This window comes from Ctenocephalides felis, unplaced genomic scaffold (assembly GCF_003426905.1).
Source record: "Ctenocephalides felis isolate EL2017-DRISC unplaced genomic scaffold, ASM342690v1 CF-g0.4_SCAFFOLD_01492, whole genome shotgun sequence".
Classification (NCBI taxonomy): Eukaryota; Metazoa; Arthropoda; class Insecta; order Siphonaptera; family Pulicidae; genus Ctenocephalides; species Ctenocephalides felis.
The window spans coordinates 34,284,189-34,300,389 of record NW_020537646.1 but is presented as its reverse complement, the minus strand read 5'-3'; the positions used below and the strand labels follow the sequence as shown (position 1 = coordinate 34,300,389).

Below are 16,201 nucleotides of genomic sequence, written 5' to 3'. Positions count from 1 at the left end.
TTTTCGAAATACAGCATGTTTTAGAAAAATTATCGAGATATAATTAGAAATGTATATAAGTTTTTATTGAATTACAGCCTGCCTGCAAAGGAAAAAATAGTAATTTCGTGGATAAAACTGACTTTTATGAAAGGTTACTTGGTATTAAACCTTGTAGCTGTTTCTAAATTATTTTAAAATGACAAGTAAAAAAATATCAAAACTTGTATGTGACATTAGTTTATCCTCTATCACTTTTAGTTCTTTAGTAATCGTATCAACAGTAGGCGTTAACGTTTTTTTTTTTTTTTTTTTTATTTATTTATTTTGGCTTCTGATTTACATCATTTTGCCATTACAATTATCTATACAGTTGTAGCAGTTCTATACAATACATTGGTACTTATATAGTAATAATTATGCTATAAATTAATTTTGCTATTACTTATAAAATTATATAAATATTTATATATCCTTATGTCATTACTTGATATAAGTATTTGTACATTGATGGGAAAAATAATCTTTACGTTTTGTAAATTCTTAAATAATTTTGATCTTTCTTGCTGATAAAAATTACATTCCCAAAATAAATGATCGAGTGTTTCTAGGCTTCCACAGTCACACTTCGGATCCTGTAAGATACCAATTCTCTTCAGATTCGATTTGCAGTAGGAGTGTCCGAGTCTCAATCTGCAGATTACTGTTATAAAATTTCGACTTTCTTCTATGTTTTTAAACCATGTGTTTGGTGAAACAATCTCTCTCGTCAGTGCATATGTGAATCCTTTTGTCTTTGTAGTTTCTGAGTGAGACTTCTGCCATAGTTCCAAACCTTGTTGTTTTATTAAATGTTTTAAATCTAGCGCAGACGTTTTTGCAAATTGATCGCCGCTCGTGCACGCTTCTTTAGCTAGATTGTCTGCCATCTCGTTGCCTTTTATATTAGAATGACCCCTTATCCAAAGAAGAATCATGGATTTATCATCAGTATTGATTTTCTTTATGATTTCTATAATTTTGTATATTATTATATTTGAATGTTTATTGGCGTGTTTTATGGCTGTTAGACTTGATTTGCTGTCACTTAGTATCAAAGATTTGTTAATATTATTGTCATTCACATATTTTACTGCAGTGTATATCGCTATAAGTTCCGCTGAAAATATGGATGTATAGTTTGGAAGTCTTACTTTGTTACTGTAATGGATTCTTGGAATATGTATGGCACATCCGGTTCCCTCTGATGTTTTAGAGCCATCCGTATATATTTGCAAATAATCCGGCCAATTTGAGTTGATATGAAGTTCTAATTCACGGATATAAATGTCCGTGTTTGCTATATTTGTGCTCTTATCTATATCGATGTATGGTTTAATGTAGTCGTTTAGCGGTGGGTAGATGTAATATGGAGTTTTATCATTGATTATGATGTTCTCTTCGTGAGGTTTAATTGTATAAAAACTATTTATTAGTGATGGAGCTGGTTTGTTTGTCCAGTAGCGTGTGGAGTAATGTAATCTTGCTAGTTTTTCTAACTGTTTGGGTAATAATTTACATGATCCATTAAGTTTTTTCATCAAGAATCTGTTTGCTAGAATCTCTCTTCTTATGCTCAGAGGAGGTTCTCCTGCTTCTGTTAATAACGCATTTGTCGGTGTTGATCTAAATGCCCCTATGCATGTTCTTATTGCGGAATATTGAATTTTATCAAGTTTATATTGTTCAGTTTTTGACGTTGTTCCATATATAAAGCATCCGTAATCTATTTGAGTTCTAATCAAATTTCTGTACAGTAAAAGGCATGTCTCTGGGTGTGCTCCCCATCTAGTATTTGTTATTTTACGAAGTATATTGATGCCTGTTTCGCATTTTCTTGATAATTCTTGTATATGCTTTTTAAATGTCATTTTGGCGTCAAAGGTTATGCCTAGTATTTTCACGTTGTCTTTTATTATAACATCTTGAGTTCCAACCCTTATGTGACCTATGTTCTGGGGGAGTCTGTGTCTAGTGAAAATCGTTGCTGAGCTTTTGGTTGGTGATATATTTAAATTATTGCTTGATAACCATTTTATGTTTTCTTTAATAGCATAGTTCATTTGCGTTATACATGATTCTATTGACGGTCTTGATATGTATAAACAAATGTCGTCGGCATATTGTAATTTTTTAACACTTGTATCAGGTATCTTATGGTAATCCGCAGTATATATGTTGAATAATGTAGGGCTTAAAATGGAACCTTGTATGATCCCGTTGTATGCTGATCTAGGGCCGATCATATCTCCATTAGTTCGTAGATAAATATATCTTGGTGATATCAACTCCAATATTATTTTAATTATATTCTCTGGGATATTTATATTCCGTAGTTTTTTCTGTAGAATATTATGGTCTACGTTTTCATAGGCTTTGTCAATATCTATTGACAGTAGCAACATATATTCATTGTTTGACCTCGATATATTTATGTCGGTAGTAAGGGTACTCAATAAATCTATTGTTCCTCTTCCGCTTCTAAAACCAAATACGGTATCATGGAGTATGTTCTTATTTTCAATGTACCATTCCAGTCTTTCTTTTATCATTCGTTCGAAAATCTTTGCTACGCATGATATTAGTGATATTGGTCTATAAGAGTCTATAGATTGTGGGTTTCTATTAGGTTTAATTATTGGTACTACAATTATTTCTTTCCATTTTTCAGGAATCCAGTGGTGTGTGATCATATTATTAAATACATTTAGAAGTTCCATTTTAAAATTAGTTGGACTATTATTGATCATATTATATGAAATGTTATCCTTACCTGGAGCCGTGTTCTTTCTGTTTTTTAGAGCTCTTCTCAATTCATTATATTTGAAAGGTGACATCAATTCTGTTTCTTCATTATTATTCTTACTAAAACTATCTTGTTTGTTACAGACATAATCTGGTGTTATATTTTGTAATATTTGATGTCCACATTCTTCCATAAAATTTGGATTTATGTTCCTATTTGTGTTTTTGTTGTTGAATATTTTGATTTTCTTCCAAATTGTAGCCGGATTTGTGTTTTTGTTAATTGAACTTGTGTATTCCGCCCATTTTTGTATTTTCTTGTTCTTTAAAAATCTCTTGGTTTGTGCATTTATTTTTTGGTATAGGATAAAATTATCATAATTATATTTTCTGCGCATTTGTTTAAGTGCGTTTTTTCTTGCGTTTACCATAACATCACATTCTTGATCCCACCATGCAGCTGGTTTGAAGGTTGAGCTAATTATCACTTTGCATTTCTTTATGTTTTTCCCTGCAGCATGATCTATACAATTCATTAGAAATTCATATTTTTGTTTTCCTGTATTAGGTATGTTAGAGTTTTGGAGAGTTTTTGAAATTTCTTCGCCATATCCTTTCCAATTGGCCTGATTGGTATTCCATTTTTTTGTAGGGAAGATTTTGATGTTTGAAATTGCATTTGTGTAAATATGTATTATAATTGGTAAGTGGTCAGATCCAAGAGATTCTTCAAGTATTTCCCATCTGATATAATCTGTGAAATTGCTGGAGCATAAAGATAAATCGATATTCGTCGCTTTTCTGTTTCTTGTCTCGATTGTTGTGGGTTTGCCGTTGTTGAGAATTATTAATGAATGATCTTCTATGATTTCTTGTAATTTTATTCCTGATGTGTTGTTCGCCATACTTCCCCATGCAAAGTGATGGCTGTTGAAATCTCCAACGATCAATGTTTTTAAATGGATCCCTTCTATAGTTTTCCTCACATCAGTAAAATCTATTTCTTCTCTATTTGAGCAATAAATGGAAACTAAGCAAAAGGTTATATTTGTTTTAATTGTTACCGCACATATTTGTATATTCTTATTGTTGTTTATTGTTTCATATTCATCACAATCTATGTTGTTTTTGACGATGATGGCTGCTCCGCCGTATCCATCTTCTCTATCTTTCCGAAAAATCTTATACCCCTTAATTTTGCATACTGCATTAGGACTGAACCATGTTTCGGAAAGGGCCGCTATCGAAATCTGATTATTGTATAAGAAATGTTCTATACTTTCTTTATTTGCTTTCAATGATCTACAGTTTAATTGTAGTATTTTTAAATTCATTTTGGCTTATTTATATTGTGTATATTGTTTCTATTATTTTATAAAACTTCCTGTAGTTCTCTTATCCTTTTCCAATTTACTTATCACAATACTCAGTAATCTATTTATGGAAGAATCATCAGATCTATTTATTATTTTAATTTGTGTAACTAACTGTTTAAGAATTTCGAGTGGATCATTTTCTTCTTTTCTTGATTCATTTTCTTCTTGATCCGTATCATCTTCCGACGTTTTAATCGGCCTTTTCCTACTAATTATATCTCTATTACTTACCCTTTTAATATCCGTCTCTTTATTTAAATTATTATACTTAGATACTTTAGAGGTACCTTGACCTCCTACCCTTGTTACATTTTTGACATGTGACCTTTTTGGTTTTCTAATCCATACTATGTCTTCTTCTGTATCCTTATCTTCTTCTATTAATTTTGATAATTCGTTATATTTATTTTTATCACAGTAACTTTTTTCTAGTCCGTATTCATCCCTCTTTTTTTCTTTTATCATCGGAAAATCTTTTTCCTTATCTATGGTATAAGGGTTAAATTTAACAACTCTTGAATATTTGTCATTTCGCAAAATATTCCTCGCTTCATGAAAAGCTATATTATGAGTCCCCATCAATTCATAAATACTTTTATGCCTTTTGAATTCAGGGCATTCAGTACTATTTGCAACGTGTTCCCCGGAGCATAAACAGCATTTTAAGTTTAAAATTTCAGTACAGGCTTCTATTCCATGTTGTTCTGAACATTTCGGACATCTTTTTTTACTTTTACATTGTTCTTTTATATGACCAAAGAACCAACAATTATGACACTGCACTACTTTTTTAATGTATGGACTCACCCTACATTTGACTGAATATATTGAAATTTTCTCCGGCAATTTGGAGCCCCTGAATGTTAATTTCACACATTGCGATTTATAATTGATGTTATTACCTCTTTTTGACTTTAAACATTTTACTTCCACCACTGGATAATCAGATTCTATAACTTCCATTATTTCGTCTTCCGATAAATTAATATCAACGTCAAATATTATCCCCTGTCTTACTACTAGATATTTAGGAATGTAGGTCCTGAGATTATTCATCTTGAAAAATTCATCTTCCAGTAAACTATTGGCTGTTTCTCGATTATTAATTACTAATTTTATTTTGTTTTTTCCAATTTGTACAATTTCTGATAATTCCGTCTTCAATTTTGGAACTGATTTATATAACATCCTTCCAATTGCCATGTGATGTAACCTCCCAATATTTTTATTTATTGATTCCACATATATATGATATGGTCCTTTATCGCATTCTTCAAATCGTATTTTATTGTTTCGAGCATAGTTACTAGACTTTACTTCATTCATCTCAACCATTTCTTCACTAACCATGTTATTGTTAATAGAATTTGATTCATTCTGATTAACATTTTCTTCATTATTCGCATTAGATACACTATCAGATTCTTCCCTTACTTTATCATTACTACTGCGTTGAATAGCCTTTACATTTTTATTTATTGTATCATTACTTTTCTGAACTTCAACTTTTGAATTGACTCCACTTTCTAATCTTTTGACTTTGTTATTTTTTGCGCTAGTCACCTTTTTAATGAATTTCATTGTTCTGTTAATTTTATTTTCTTTGTCACTATTTACATAATTAGAGTTCCTTAGCATTGTTTCTTTTTTATTAACTTTTGTGGGATTAGTTTTATTAATTCCAATCTTGATTTTATTAGATTTACTATCTAAATTGTGAATACTTTCACAACTACTTAAATCGATTTCTTGATCATCTATGCTATAATCCATACTACTTTCATTGTTAAAATCTTCAAGGTCATTTAGCACATGCATTGCACCTGCAATGGTTGCGCCTAAATCTGAATGTTGTGTAATGCCTTTATCAGGCGGCCGTCCGCCCTCGTGCCCGAACGGGCTCGACTCCATTGTTTGTTATCAGCTCACTATCAAAACACAACAGGTACAAGGTTTACTTTCACTAAACTTCAAAAAATATAAATTTATTTCGCACGATGTGTACGCTTCGAATGCTCACACAAGACTGTACGTTAGTTTAGATATTTAAATTCATTTCTACTACATTTTTTTGAGCAAGTTCTAGATGTTTAATAATATTGATAATTCTTTTCCGTGTATTTTATACCCTTCCTTTTGACAATATTTTTTTAAACAATTTAATACTAATTGCAAAAGTTACAAAGAAACTTCAACGTTTCTTTTGATTCATGTTGAATTGATGAAGATTGATTCATACTTTAAAGTAATAACTAGTGAAAATGAACTTTATTTGCATTGAACAACTATTTTAATTTTGGACTTTTTTATTTTTATTTATCTTTTATTTATCTTTTTGTTGTTATTCTGTTTTAGTTATTTATTAGTTCATATTTTTTGTAATATAATGAGGCTATCCAATCATCATTATTTCTGAATATTATTATTCCAACTGAAATAATAAATTCTTTAGTACAAATATGATTATAATTACTTCAACTAATAATGAAAAAACGATTGACCCATCTATCTTCTAACAAACGCAATGGACCCAAGAGTGGATAAGTAACCACTGGTTCCGAGTTCGATTTTCATCTTAACCAGCTTGATATCAAGCAATGTTATCAGTTTTTCACTTGATATTAAGGATTGCAAAGAAGGTGTCAAAGAAATCAGAAAGACGATGGTCAACCTTTGGGTTGTCTTCTAGAAACACTAGATTCGCGGAATTTACGTTATAAAAGCTTAAGAACGTACTTATGAAAGCATTTCGTTAAAATTTCCAGAAACAGATTTATTATAATTAATTATACAGCATTAAACTGAAGTTATTTGTATGAATTTTATCAACGATCTGCACTAAATTACAAAATTTAACTTAAAAGGTTTTACATTTGTTCATTTTAGTTACTGTACATTATTATCGTCAATTATTACTTTATTGTAAATCGATGATTTTTACCCTTGAAAGATTTATTCCTTCTCAATTATCAAATGTTACAACTATTAAGTTATAAAATTATAATACTCACATTAACTTGGCATTCAATAGATATAATAGTCATAATTATGATTTCACATCATTTTAAACCACATGTTACAAAAATAAATTCTTAGAACGGCAAAATACATGTTTTTATATGATAATCAATTCTTAAATATTTAAATAATAATCAAACAAAAATGTTTACAAAGATGTTGTATAGAGAACAGCTATTGAATATTTGCAATTAATTGTACTAACAAAATTTAAAGCAAAAAAATTTCAAAATTATATGCAATATTTTTTTATTTTTTTAAATAAAAAATATTAATAAATTTGTGATTTTTTTGCCATCACGTATACTAACTGTTTTATTTATGAAGGGCAATTTGTTAGAAGTCTGTTAAAAAAAAAACTAAATTATTTTTTGTTATATTTGTTATTGGTAATTGTCCACTGTCATGGAAAGTGCCTGACAAATCAAACAAGTGCTTCAAATCCCAGATTTAAACCCACGCTTTCGACAACCTAATATCAAGTATTAATGTTAGCCCAAGTATTAATGTTTCGTAATAATTAGCCCAGATTCTGAAGATTTAAAAAAATAGTAATTACAATAACAATTAACCAGTGAGCTCTATAAAAATGAACTTTTTCTCATAAATGCGGTGTTAAATATGTGTTTGAGGTATATTCATTCAGAATTTGTACACAAACTCGCAAATGTTAAAATTTTTATGATAGTTAATAAATTTTGTTTATATCACATCGTTTATTTTCATTTTTAATGAAGACGTGTTTATCTTTACTTTACACCTAATTAATAATATGTAAAGCAATTCACTCATTCAAACATTTACAACATTTGATTCACCATTTAATTTTATTGTTTACAATACTAATTAATATTATAGGCATTTAAACGTTTATAATACTTTTTGTTCTAATTATTGAGCTTATCTATAGTCTTATATATAAGACTTATTAGTCTCTACTTTTTAATAACTTGTAGATGTCTCATTCATATAACATAAGAAACTTAAACATAATCAATTACATTATTGTGTGTCATGATAGATCTTTTTTGTTAAATAGATTCTCCCATGATTTCAAATGCTATTATCAAATTCAACTAAACTTTTTACTACTACCGATACTTAGAAATTTATAAACGATCTCATCTTTTATCACTAATTGTATCATTTGCACCATTAATATAATCATCACCAAAGGTACCATTTGAACCACTCATAGTATAGTTGCCAGGTAGTTCAGTAGTATCTTTACCTTGATCTGTTAAATAATCTTCTGTAAAATTGTTGTTTGAATCATCAGTACTAAATTGCTCTCCAGCTGTTTTACCGCCTTGAAAATCTAGACCAGATGCTGATTGTTTTCCGAAATTTAGCCAACCTTGACCAAAATCCAAGCCCGTATTTACCAAACCAGATAAAGCTTGTGCTCCTGTAAAATAATAATCTTTTGTTATTATTTAATTGGATTTATTTGAACAAAAATACTTATGGCATCCTCCTATGATTGCTATTGCAAAAAAAATGTAATTGAACGGCGGAACAATTGATTAAATTTTTTTATAATTGGTAGTTTACTTACCATGAGCTGGCATTTGGGCCATAGTACTTCCCCAAGCATTACCAGTTGCACCAGTCTTTTCGCCGATAGATACAGAATCTTCTTTTTGCATAGCTCCAGAAGTCATCGTTTTGCTGATGCCCATTATTGTTGATATAAAAATCATATAAGTTAATTAACTTTTCGTAGGGCAAGTTGTAGTAATCGCAAAAAAAAAATTATAGGCATACTTTAGACAAAATGGATGTACGTGTGTGTGTGCGTGCGTGTATGTTCGTGATTTTAACAACAGGTATTTTTTTTACATTCTTATGGGTTCCGTACCAACGTTTATCAGCTAGACGGCGATGCGGCGCTTACGCGCTTCGATATTTCGGTAAAGCAGTACGATTGCCTCGAAAAAAAGTTCAGAATTTCCAAGATGTTTCAAAATAAATTTTTGCTTCAATAAGTCTTTTTTTGAAAAAAAAGTAAAATTTTGTCAAAAATTTATAGTTTCTCAAAAATATAATTTTTTCAGAGTAATTTTTTTTTTTCAAAAATGTGAATCTTTATAAAAAAGAAATTTGCTTGAGGCACGATGCCATGCGTCCCACTAGTTATCATTATAATTATCATTTATAAATGTTTTTGATAGTTTACGAAAACTTTATTAAACTTACTTTAATTTTTACATTATCACTTGATTCGAAAATTTTCAGGATTAACTGTTTACTCCTTCTTAAAGCAAATGATATTCTAACATAAAAGTTAAATATAATACACAATAGTCTTCTAATTCAAACATATGATTTCAATTATATTAAGGTTATTGAAGATTTCATGCACATTTTTTTTTCATTTTTTATTTTTTCAAATCTGATCCTTTTGTCGATGTTTATGATTATTGTCTTAAGGCATATATTATTGTAATATAACGAGTACTAATATAATACGTCTATATCAGTTTCTAGTCCCTTATTAAATTGGTTTTATTAACTTCCCGTAGGGTAAGTTATAGTAATCGCAAAAAAATCTAAAATGAAAATTTTTATATATCTTCACGTTTCAGAGATTTCTGAATATTTTGGCATACCTTAGAAAAAATGGATGTATGTGTGTGTGCGTGTGTGTATGTGTGTATGTGTCGGATGCAAATTTTAGTCGACAATTTCGAGAACACGGATGAAGCGATTTTAATAATTCAAAAAACATTCGATTCGGTAAAGTGCCAAACACGGTAACTCAGTTTTTGAGAGAACGAAGCGTCCAATTTGAATAATTCAAAAAAGTTGTCAAAATTAATCAGAAGTGATCAAATATTCATGAATGCAGGTATAGCGGTTTCGGAGATCTAGTAAAAAAAGTAAAAAAATGCCATCTGGCATTCAAAAATGTCATTAGACATATGCACATCAAATCATCAGATATTTTATAAAGATTTGAACAATAAGTATAAATTTTGTTTACATACCTATGGGTTCCGCTTACCCGTCAGACGGCGGCGCGGCGCTTGCGAACTTCGATATTTCGTCTCTATGCAGTCAAAGCAGTATGATTGCTTTGAAAAAACGTTCAGAATTTTCAAAATAGTTCAAAATACACTTTTCTTCAGAAAGTCTTATTTTCAAAAAAAAGTAAATTTTTGTCAAAAATTTATAGTTTCTCAAAATGTAATTTTTTGGAGTAAATTTTTTTCAAAAATGTTAATCTTTTAAAAAAAAATTTTTTGGTACGGGAAGTTCCTGTTATTGGCCTTAAGGCACGATGCCATGCGCCCCACTAGTTTACTGATTTTAATTGACGTAACTAGTAGAACAATTATTTTTTATTGTAATATATTTTTAACATTCCGAAGGTGAAGATTGTTATTGCCAAAAAAATTATATTTGCTTATTCTTTGTTTCCTCGACGTTCTATATATAATGAGACTAAAGTTGCAAATAGTATGTGTATGTGTGTATGTGAGCCGACTTTTCGATGTTTCGTTCACGTTCTCTGGAAAACTGCGCACCAATTTTGAAAATTTCCGTTTCTTTGTAATTAGCAAAAAAGTGAAAAGAGTTTGGTCCAACTTTCAGCTCGCAATCCTGAATCGATTATAAAATTCAAATTCGAAATACAAAAATTCAAAAGCCGTTCAATTAAACTCGAAAAGAAGAAGCTGCGATTAGGTTTGCGAAACGATCGGCCAAGCTGATTCATTATAATTAGCAAAAAATGGTTCCTTTGTAATCGTTTTCACCAAAGACCTATCTCAAGTTATGGATTTGTACATTGTATACAGAAAGTTAAAAGATTAAAGTAAAATGCCACTTATACCTAGTTATTATATTATATTACCTAGGCCTAAGGTGCCTGCTTTTGTACCATCACCTATTAAGTCTGTCGCCCCTTTGCTGGCACTTGGAACATGTTTACCTAAGGCGGTGCCCACTGGTTGCAGATCATTATATTCCTAAAATTTAGACCTTTTGTATTCGAAAAATTACATATTTACTGCTAGTTATTGCTAACTAGCAGTAACTATTAATAATTATAAAGAATTATATTTATATTTTGTCATAATTTCTAAATTCTTATGGTGTAGCGTGATATTGGCGGCATTGGCATGATATAAAATTACATTAGAGATTTATAGATTCAACTCCTCGATGAAGTAAAATAAATCTGTATCGACAAACTTTGATTTATAATAATACCTTAATTTTCATTTAACAAATCACTTACATTAACTTGGCCTGTAACGATTTGAGTCCAAGCAAACAGAAATAAAAATATTCTGTACATGTTTACGTCAACGTTATACAGATAATTTTGGTGAAATTTATATGTGAAGACTTTTATAGAGATTTTATTCAAATATTTAAATATTGCTCAAATAAAAGATATTTGAGGTGTTTTTTGTAATATCTGATTTGTCCGACTTGTTGGTTTTGTTAAATGTTGCACCTTCTCGAATTTAATTGTTTGAACACAGCTTGTATTTTGTACATTAGTTTATTCTTATTTTTTTCAACTTGAATCTATTATATTTGATTCATTTTTATTTGAAATATATTAATTATTTTTACAATCTCTCAGTTTATTTCACCGAATAATCTTCAATCTTTAATATTATAATCGTTTCGGTTAATTTAATTGGTATCATTTTGTAATAACCCTACTCTAGATCACTTGTTTTTGAAAGCAAACATATTACTCATTGGCAGATTTTGTTACAAATAGTTAAAAAAATGGAAAGTGGAGAGTAGGTAACTTATTAAAATCTGGGCATTACTTAGATAATGCCCCATGTATAATAAATCGTGTAAACTAAGTTAAAAAACCTAAGTAACTTTAAAATGCTCGTTATTATATTGTACAAATTATTGTGTTGCAATTATATGTGTATGTGTATTGTAAGTAATTAAAATTATAATTACCTTTAAACTTAAGAATTGAAGACTTCAAAAAAAAAACGCATTTTGAAAGTAAATTAAATCTAAAAAATATATAACAGTCGAAATAATTAACAACTAAGAAGCCCCACAGTCACGTCTGCGCGTGTCAATTTTATATACATACATATGTTTGAATAAAATATTTAAATTTAAATTTAATTGAACAGTTGGTTATCAGAAACCTTAAATATACATGCATTTTTTTTAATTTCAAGAATTTTTGTATTTATCAAACATTTTTAGTATGTTGTGAAAGTATATATTGATCCAGTTGCCACATGTGAATAAACAAATCACAGCATGAATAATTATTTGAGCATTCTTTATAACCTGGTTGGCTATATTGACACATCTACTATTTTTTTACAATCTTTGAGAAACTCATTCTATATATCGTTTACAAAATGTCAAATCCTATGGACAGTGATAAGGATGATACTATTTTTGTAAGAAATTTGTTGATAAAACTGTTTTACTTATTTTATGATAAGTAATCATTTAATAATGCCTAACATCCTTGTATTGATATATTATATAACGAAATATAAAACAAATTAGTCTTATCATTATTAGCTAAATTGATTCTATGCATATTAATTTAAAACGGCAATCCAAAACTTCCAAGACCTGGCAATCCCCCACCAAACGCCCCTCCGCCAATGCCAGCACCTGCGCCGCCACCTCCACCAGCACCCGCACCTCCATATCCTCCTGCACCTCCGTTTGCACCAGCTCCTCCTCCACCATTTGATTTACCGCCTGCACCTCCTCCCATACCTGGAATTGCATTAGCAATACCTCCAAATCCACCTAAGAGGTCTGCGCCTGGTATTGCACTAGCCATACCTCCCATATCTGGTAAACCACCACCAAGAGCATCCATTCCCGGAATCGAGCTTGCCATACCTCCCGTATCTGGTATACCACCACCAAGAGCATCCATTCCTGGAATCGAGCTTGCCATACCTCCCATATCTGGTATACCACCACCAAGTGCATCCATTCCTGGAACCGAGCTTGCCATACCTCCCATATCTGGTACATCACCACCAAGTGCATCCATTCCTGGAACCGAGTTTGTCATACCTCCCATATCTGGTACACCACTTTGAGTAGTATGAGTTTCGGGTGAACTGTGATGACTATTTGACGTTGCATCATTGTTATTATTATCTGTGAAGATTTATGATAGAATACAACTTGATTTCAAAAAAATAAGTTAAAAAAAAACAAATATATACCATTGGCGCTAAAAATTTCAAATCATTCGATTCAGAAAAATTAGTGAAGTAAACTAGTGTGGTATTAATTAATAGCATTATTTAAAACAAACAATGGACAAATTTATGTTTAATTGTGGTAAGCCTTGTAACTATCTTTAACAGAATGATCTAAAAAAAACAAAATATTGTTAAACACAAATTAAACAAAAATTTTCAATATTTGTCGGGCTATTTGTTGATTTTAGATCTACATAATTTATTCAACCGTAAAGCTGCTCTATTGTACAAAGTTGATAGTAACTTTAATGTAGTGCTCTAGTGTATTTTTATTAGCGTATCACAGTGTACACTGTGAATTGGTATAACAGAAAACGTTTTCTGTTATGCCAATTCTTTGTTGTCATTTTGATTATCATAATTATTATATTGTGTCATAAAGTATCACCTGTATATTGATGACTGGTTTGCCCATTATGGCCATTCGGAATGTATGGACCGTTCTGATCATAAGCACCATCTTGTCCAACTTGTGAATGATCGGCATTTTGATTAGTTTGTCCATTGCGGTTATAAGCACCATTCTTGTCATATGCACCATCTTGACCAGCCGGTGCCTGTACACCATTTCTGTTAGTTTGTTCGTGTATGTTTGGCGAAGGATTGTTATCCGTACTGCCAACACTGAAATTTTCTTCAGCCGTTTTACCTCCTTGCATATCGAGACCAGAGGATGCAACTTTAACGAAGTTCAACCAGCCTTGGCCAAAATCAAGGCCTGAATTTACTCCATTAGATAAAGCTTTTGTTCCTAAATTTTACAGACATAAAATTTTTAATATCTTTATAATTTTTTCTTACTAAAATAATTTTATATTAATAATGATGGATCATCATGGACTGTGTTTAAACAATAAATATGGATAGATTGAAGAAAAAACTTAAAAAAAATATATGAAATATATTTTTTTGTACCGAGTTGGAGATTACAAACCATCTGCTGGTATTTGTGCAACCGTGCTTCCCAAGCATTGCCTGTCGAACCAGTTTGTTCGCCAACAGCAACTGCATTGTCTTGTTGCAGACCACCAGAAGTTATCATATGGGAGATACCCATCAAAGATGCTAAAAATAATGTATTATCTGTTAGTACTTGATGCTATTAAGTATGATTTTTTATATATGTGAATCAGGTACATTAAACATTATTATTTGATGTCATCCTTACGCTTTAACTCTCTCCACTCGGATGCCGCTGCTCCGGCGGAAAAATTCATATAAATCTCAGAATTTGCGAGTGCAAAGGGTTAAAAATGTTTCATTATTATTAAATACTACTTATATTAATAAAGTTACTGAAAATAATATTCGTAGAATTATGGTTAAGATCTATTGGTTCTATTTGTAGATTGTTATATGGTCATTCTTTTACAAACCGGACACTAATTAACCTTGACATTTTAGAATTGTCTGAAAATTTGTTTACAGATACTATTCATAAAATCATTTGACACGTATTTCAGGATTTTGCTGAAAAAAATTTTTTTACGTAAATATTTACAATTGAAATATGGATTTTTTGCTCAATTTCTATGAACATCATCTGCGGTAAATTATATATCTCCGAATGTGCTGATCCGATCAGTATTATTTTTTTTTATTGCACTCATATTGAAGTGAACTTTGTAATGATTAAAAAAATTTTTTTTGTTTTTGCAATTTTCTTAACAATAACAACCCTAAATATTTACAAAGGTTTTACTCGGCCTTTACCCGAATTGAATCGATCCAAAAAAAAACATATATTTTCTTTTTTTCTCTGCAACCAAATTCTTTTTACAATTTGTTGGAGGATTTGTTACATCGAAAGATATTAAATATTTTCAAGCGCGAGCCGCGCTTTTCACGTCGTGGACCTTAAGACTTGTACTTATTGTCGCTTTCGAATGACAATCATATTGTTTTTCGGTTGAAAAATATTTTATAATTTCGCTTCTGGCGAAAAATGAACATATAGTCGAAAAAAAACATTAGGGGAGAGCGGAGCTTAAAAGTTCGTGGGTAAAAAGATCCACTGCCAATATCTCAAAAACAAGTAAAGTTAGAAATTTTTAACAACAATATTTGAATGTAGACGGATTGTTCAATTAGATTTTTTCTAATAATAAAAAAAATGTTTTGCAGTCTTTTTTTTTAACACTAGAAAGACGGACGCAGTCATTTTGTCTGTTTGCATTTTCAAACATAAAATCACTATGTATTTGAAGTCGCAGCTTCGTGAAATTTTGTGACTTTTTATACAACATATAAATGCGTAGATAAATCGTATTATTTGCCTTATCTCACTTTTATTTTCAATATTCTTACATGTTATGCCAGCATGGACGGTAAACAGTCATTTTGACTGCTATAGAAATTTTACATAAACAAACGGCTTTGTTACTGTATTGCAAATTGTTATCTCGCGTGCATTCATCTCGAATGATCAATGATGCATTTGTTACATAAAAATAACCGAATTTTGGTAAGTATTGACATTAGACCGGTCTTTTTCACGTAGTCACTTTCAGTATAACGCGTTGTTCAGTTGATTTTTTAGAACTTATAAATAAAATGACGAAGAGAAGTGAATTATTGCAAAAGCTAACAAACATAAGTAAAGAGTGTTCCGACATAGAATCAAATGCAGAAAATTGGGCACAATCATCTGAAGATGAATCGGATTATATTCCACGTGAATCATCTGATTCTGAGGGTAGCGATAAAGCTGATCACTATTGATGAAAATGAAAGTGCCATCAGTGTATGCAGGAGGGTGCTAAGTGGCTCAGAAACTGATGAAAGAATTCAAGAAACGGAAACAGC

The 16,201-nt window shown here is 30.4% G+C and overlaps 1 protein-coding gene across 1 annotated transcript; it reads right to left on the bottom strand.

The window, feature by feature from the left end:
* Window positions 1-12,714: 12,714 nt before the first annotated feature.
* LOC113371160 (uncharacterized PE-PGRS family protein PE_PGRS10-like) lies at window positions 12,715-14,613 on the bottom strand. Its single transcript, XM_026611805.1, has 4 exons — window positions 14,565-14,613; window positions 14,312-14,461; window positions 13,785-14,147; window positions 12,715-13,289 (listed from the first exon to the last, which is right to left on the bottom strand). The coding sequence occupies exons 1-4, from the start codon at window positions 14,611-14,613 to the stop codon at window positions 12,715-12,717; spliced, it is 1,137 nt and encodes a 378-aa protein (XP_026467590.1).
* Between the last annotated feature and the right edge of the window lie 1,588 nt (window positions 14,614-16,201).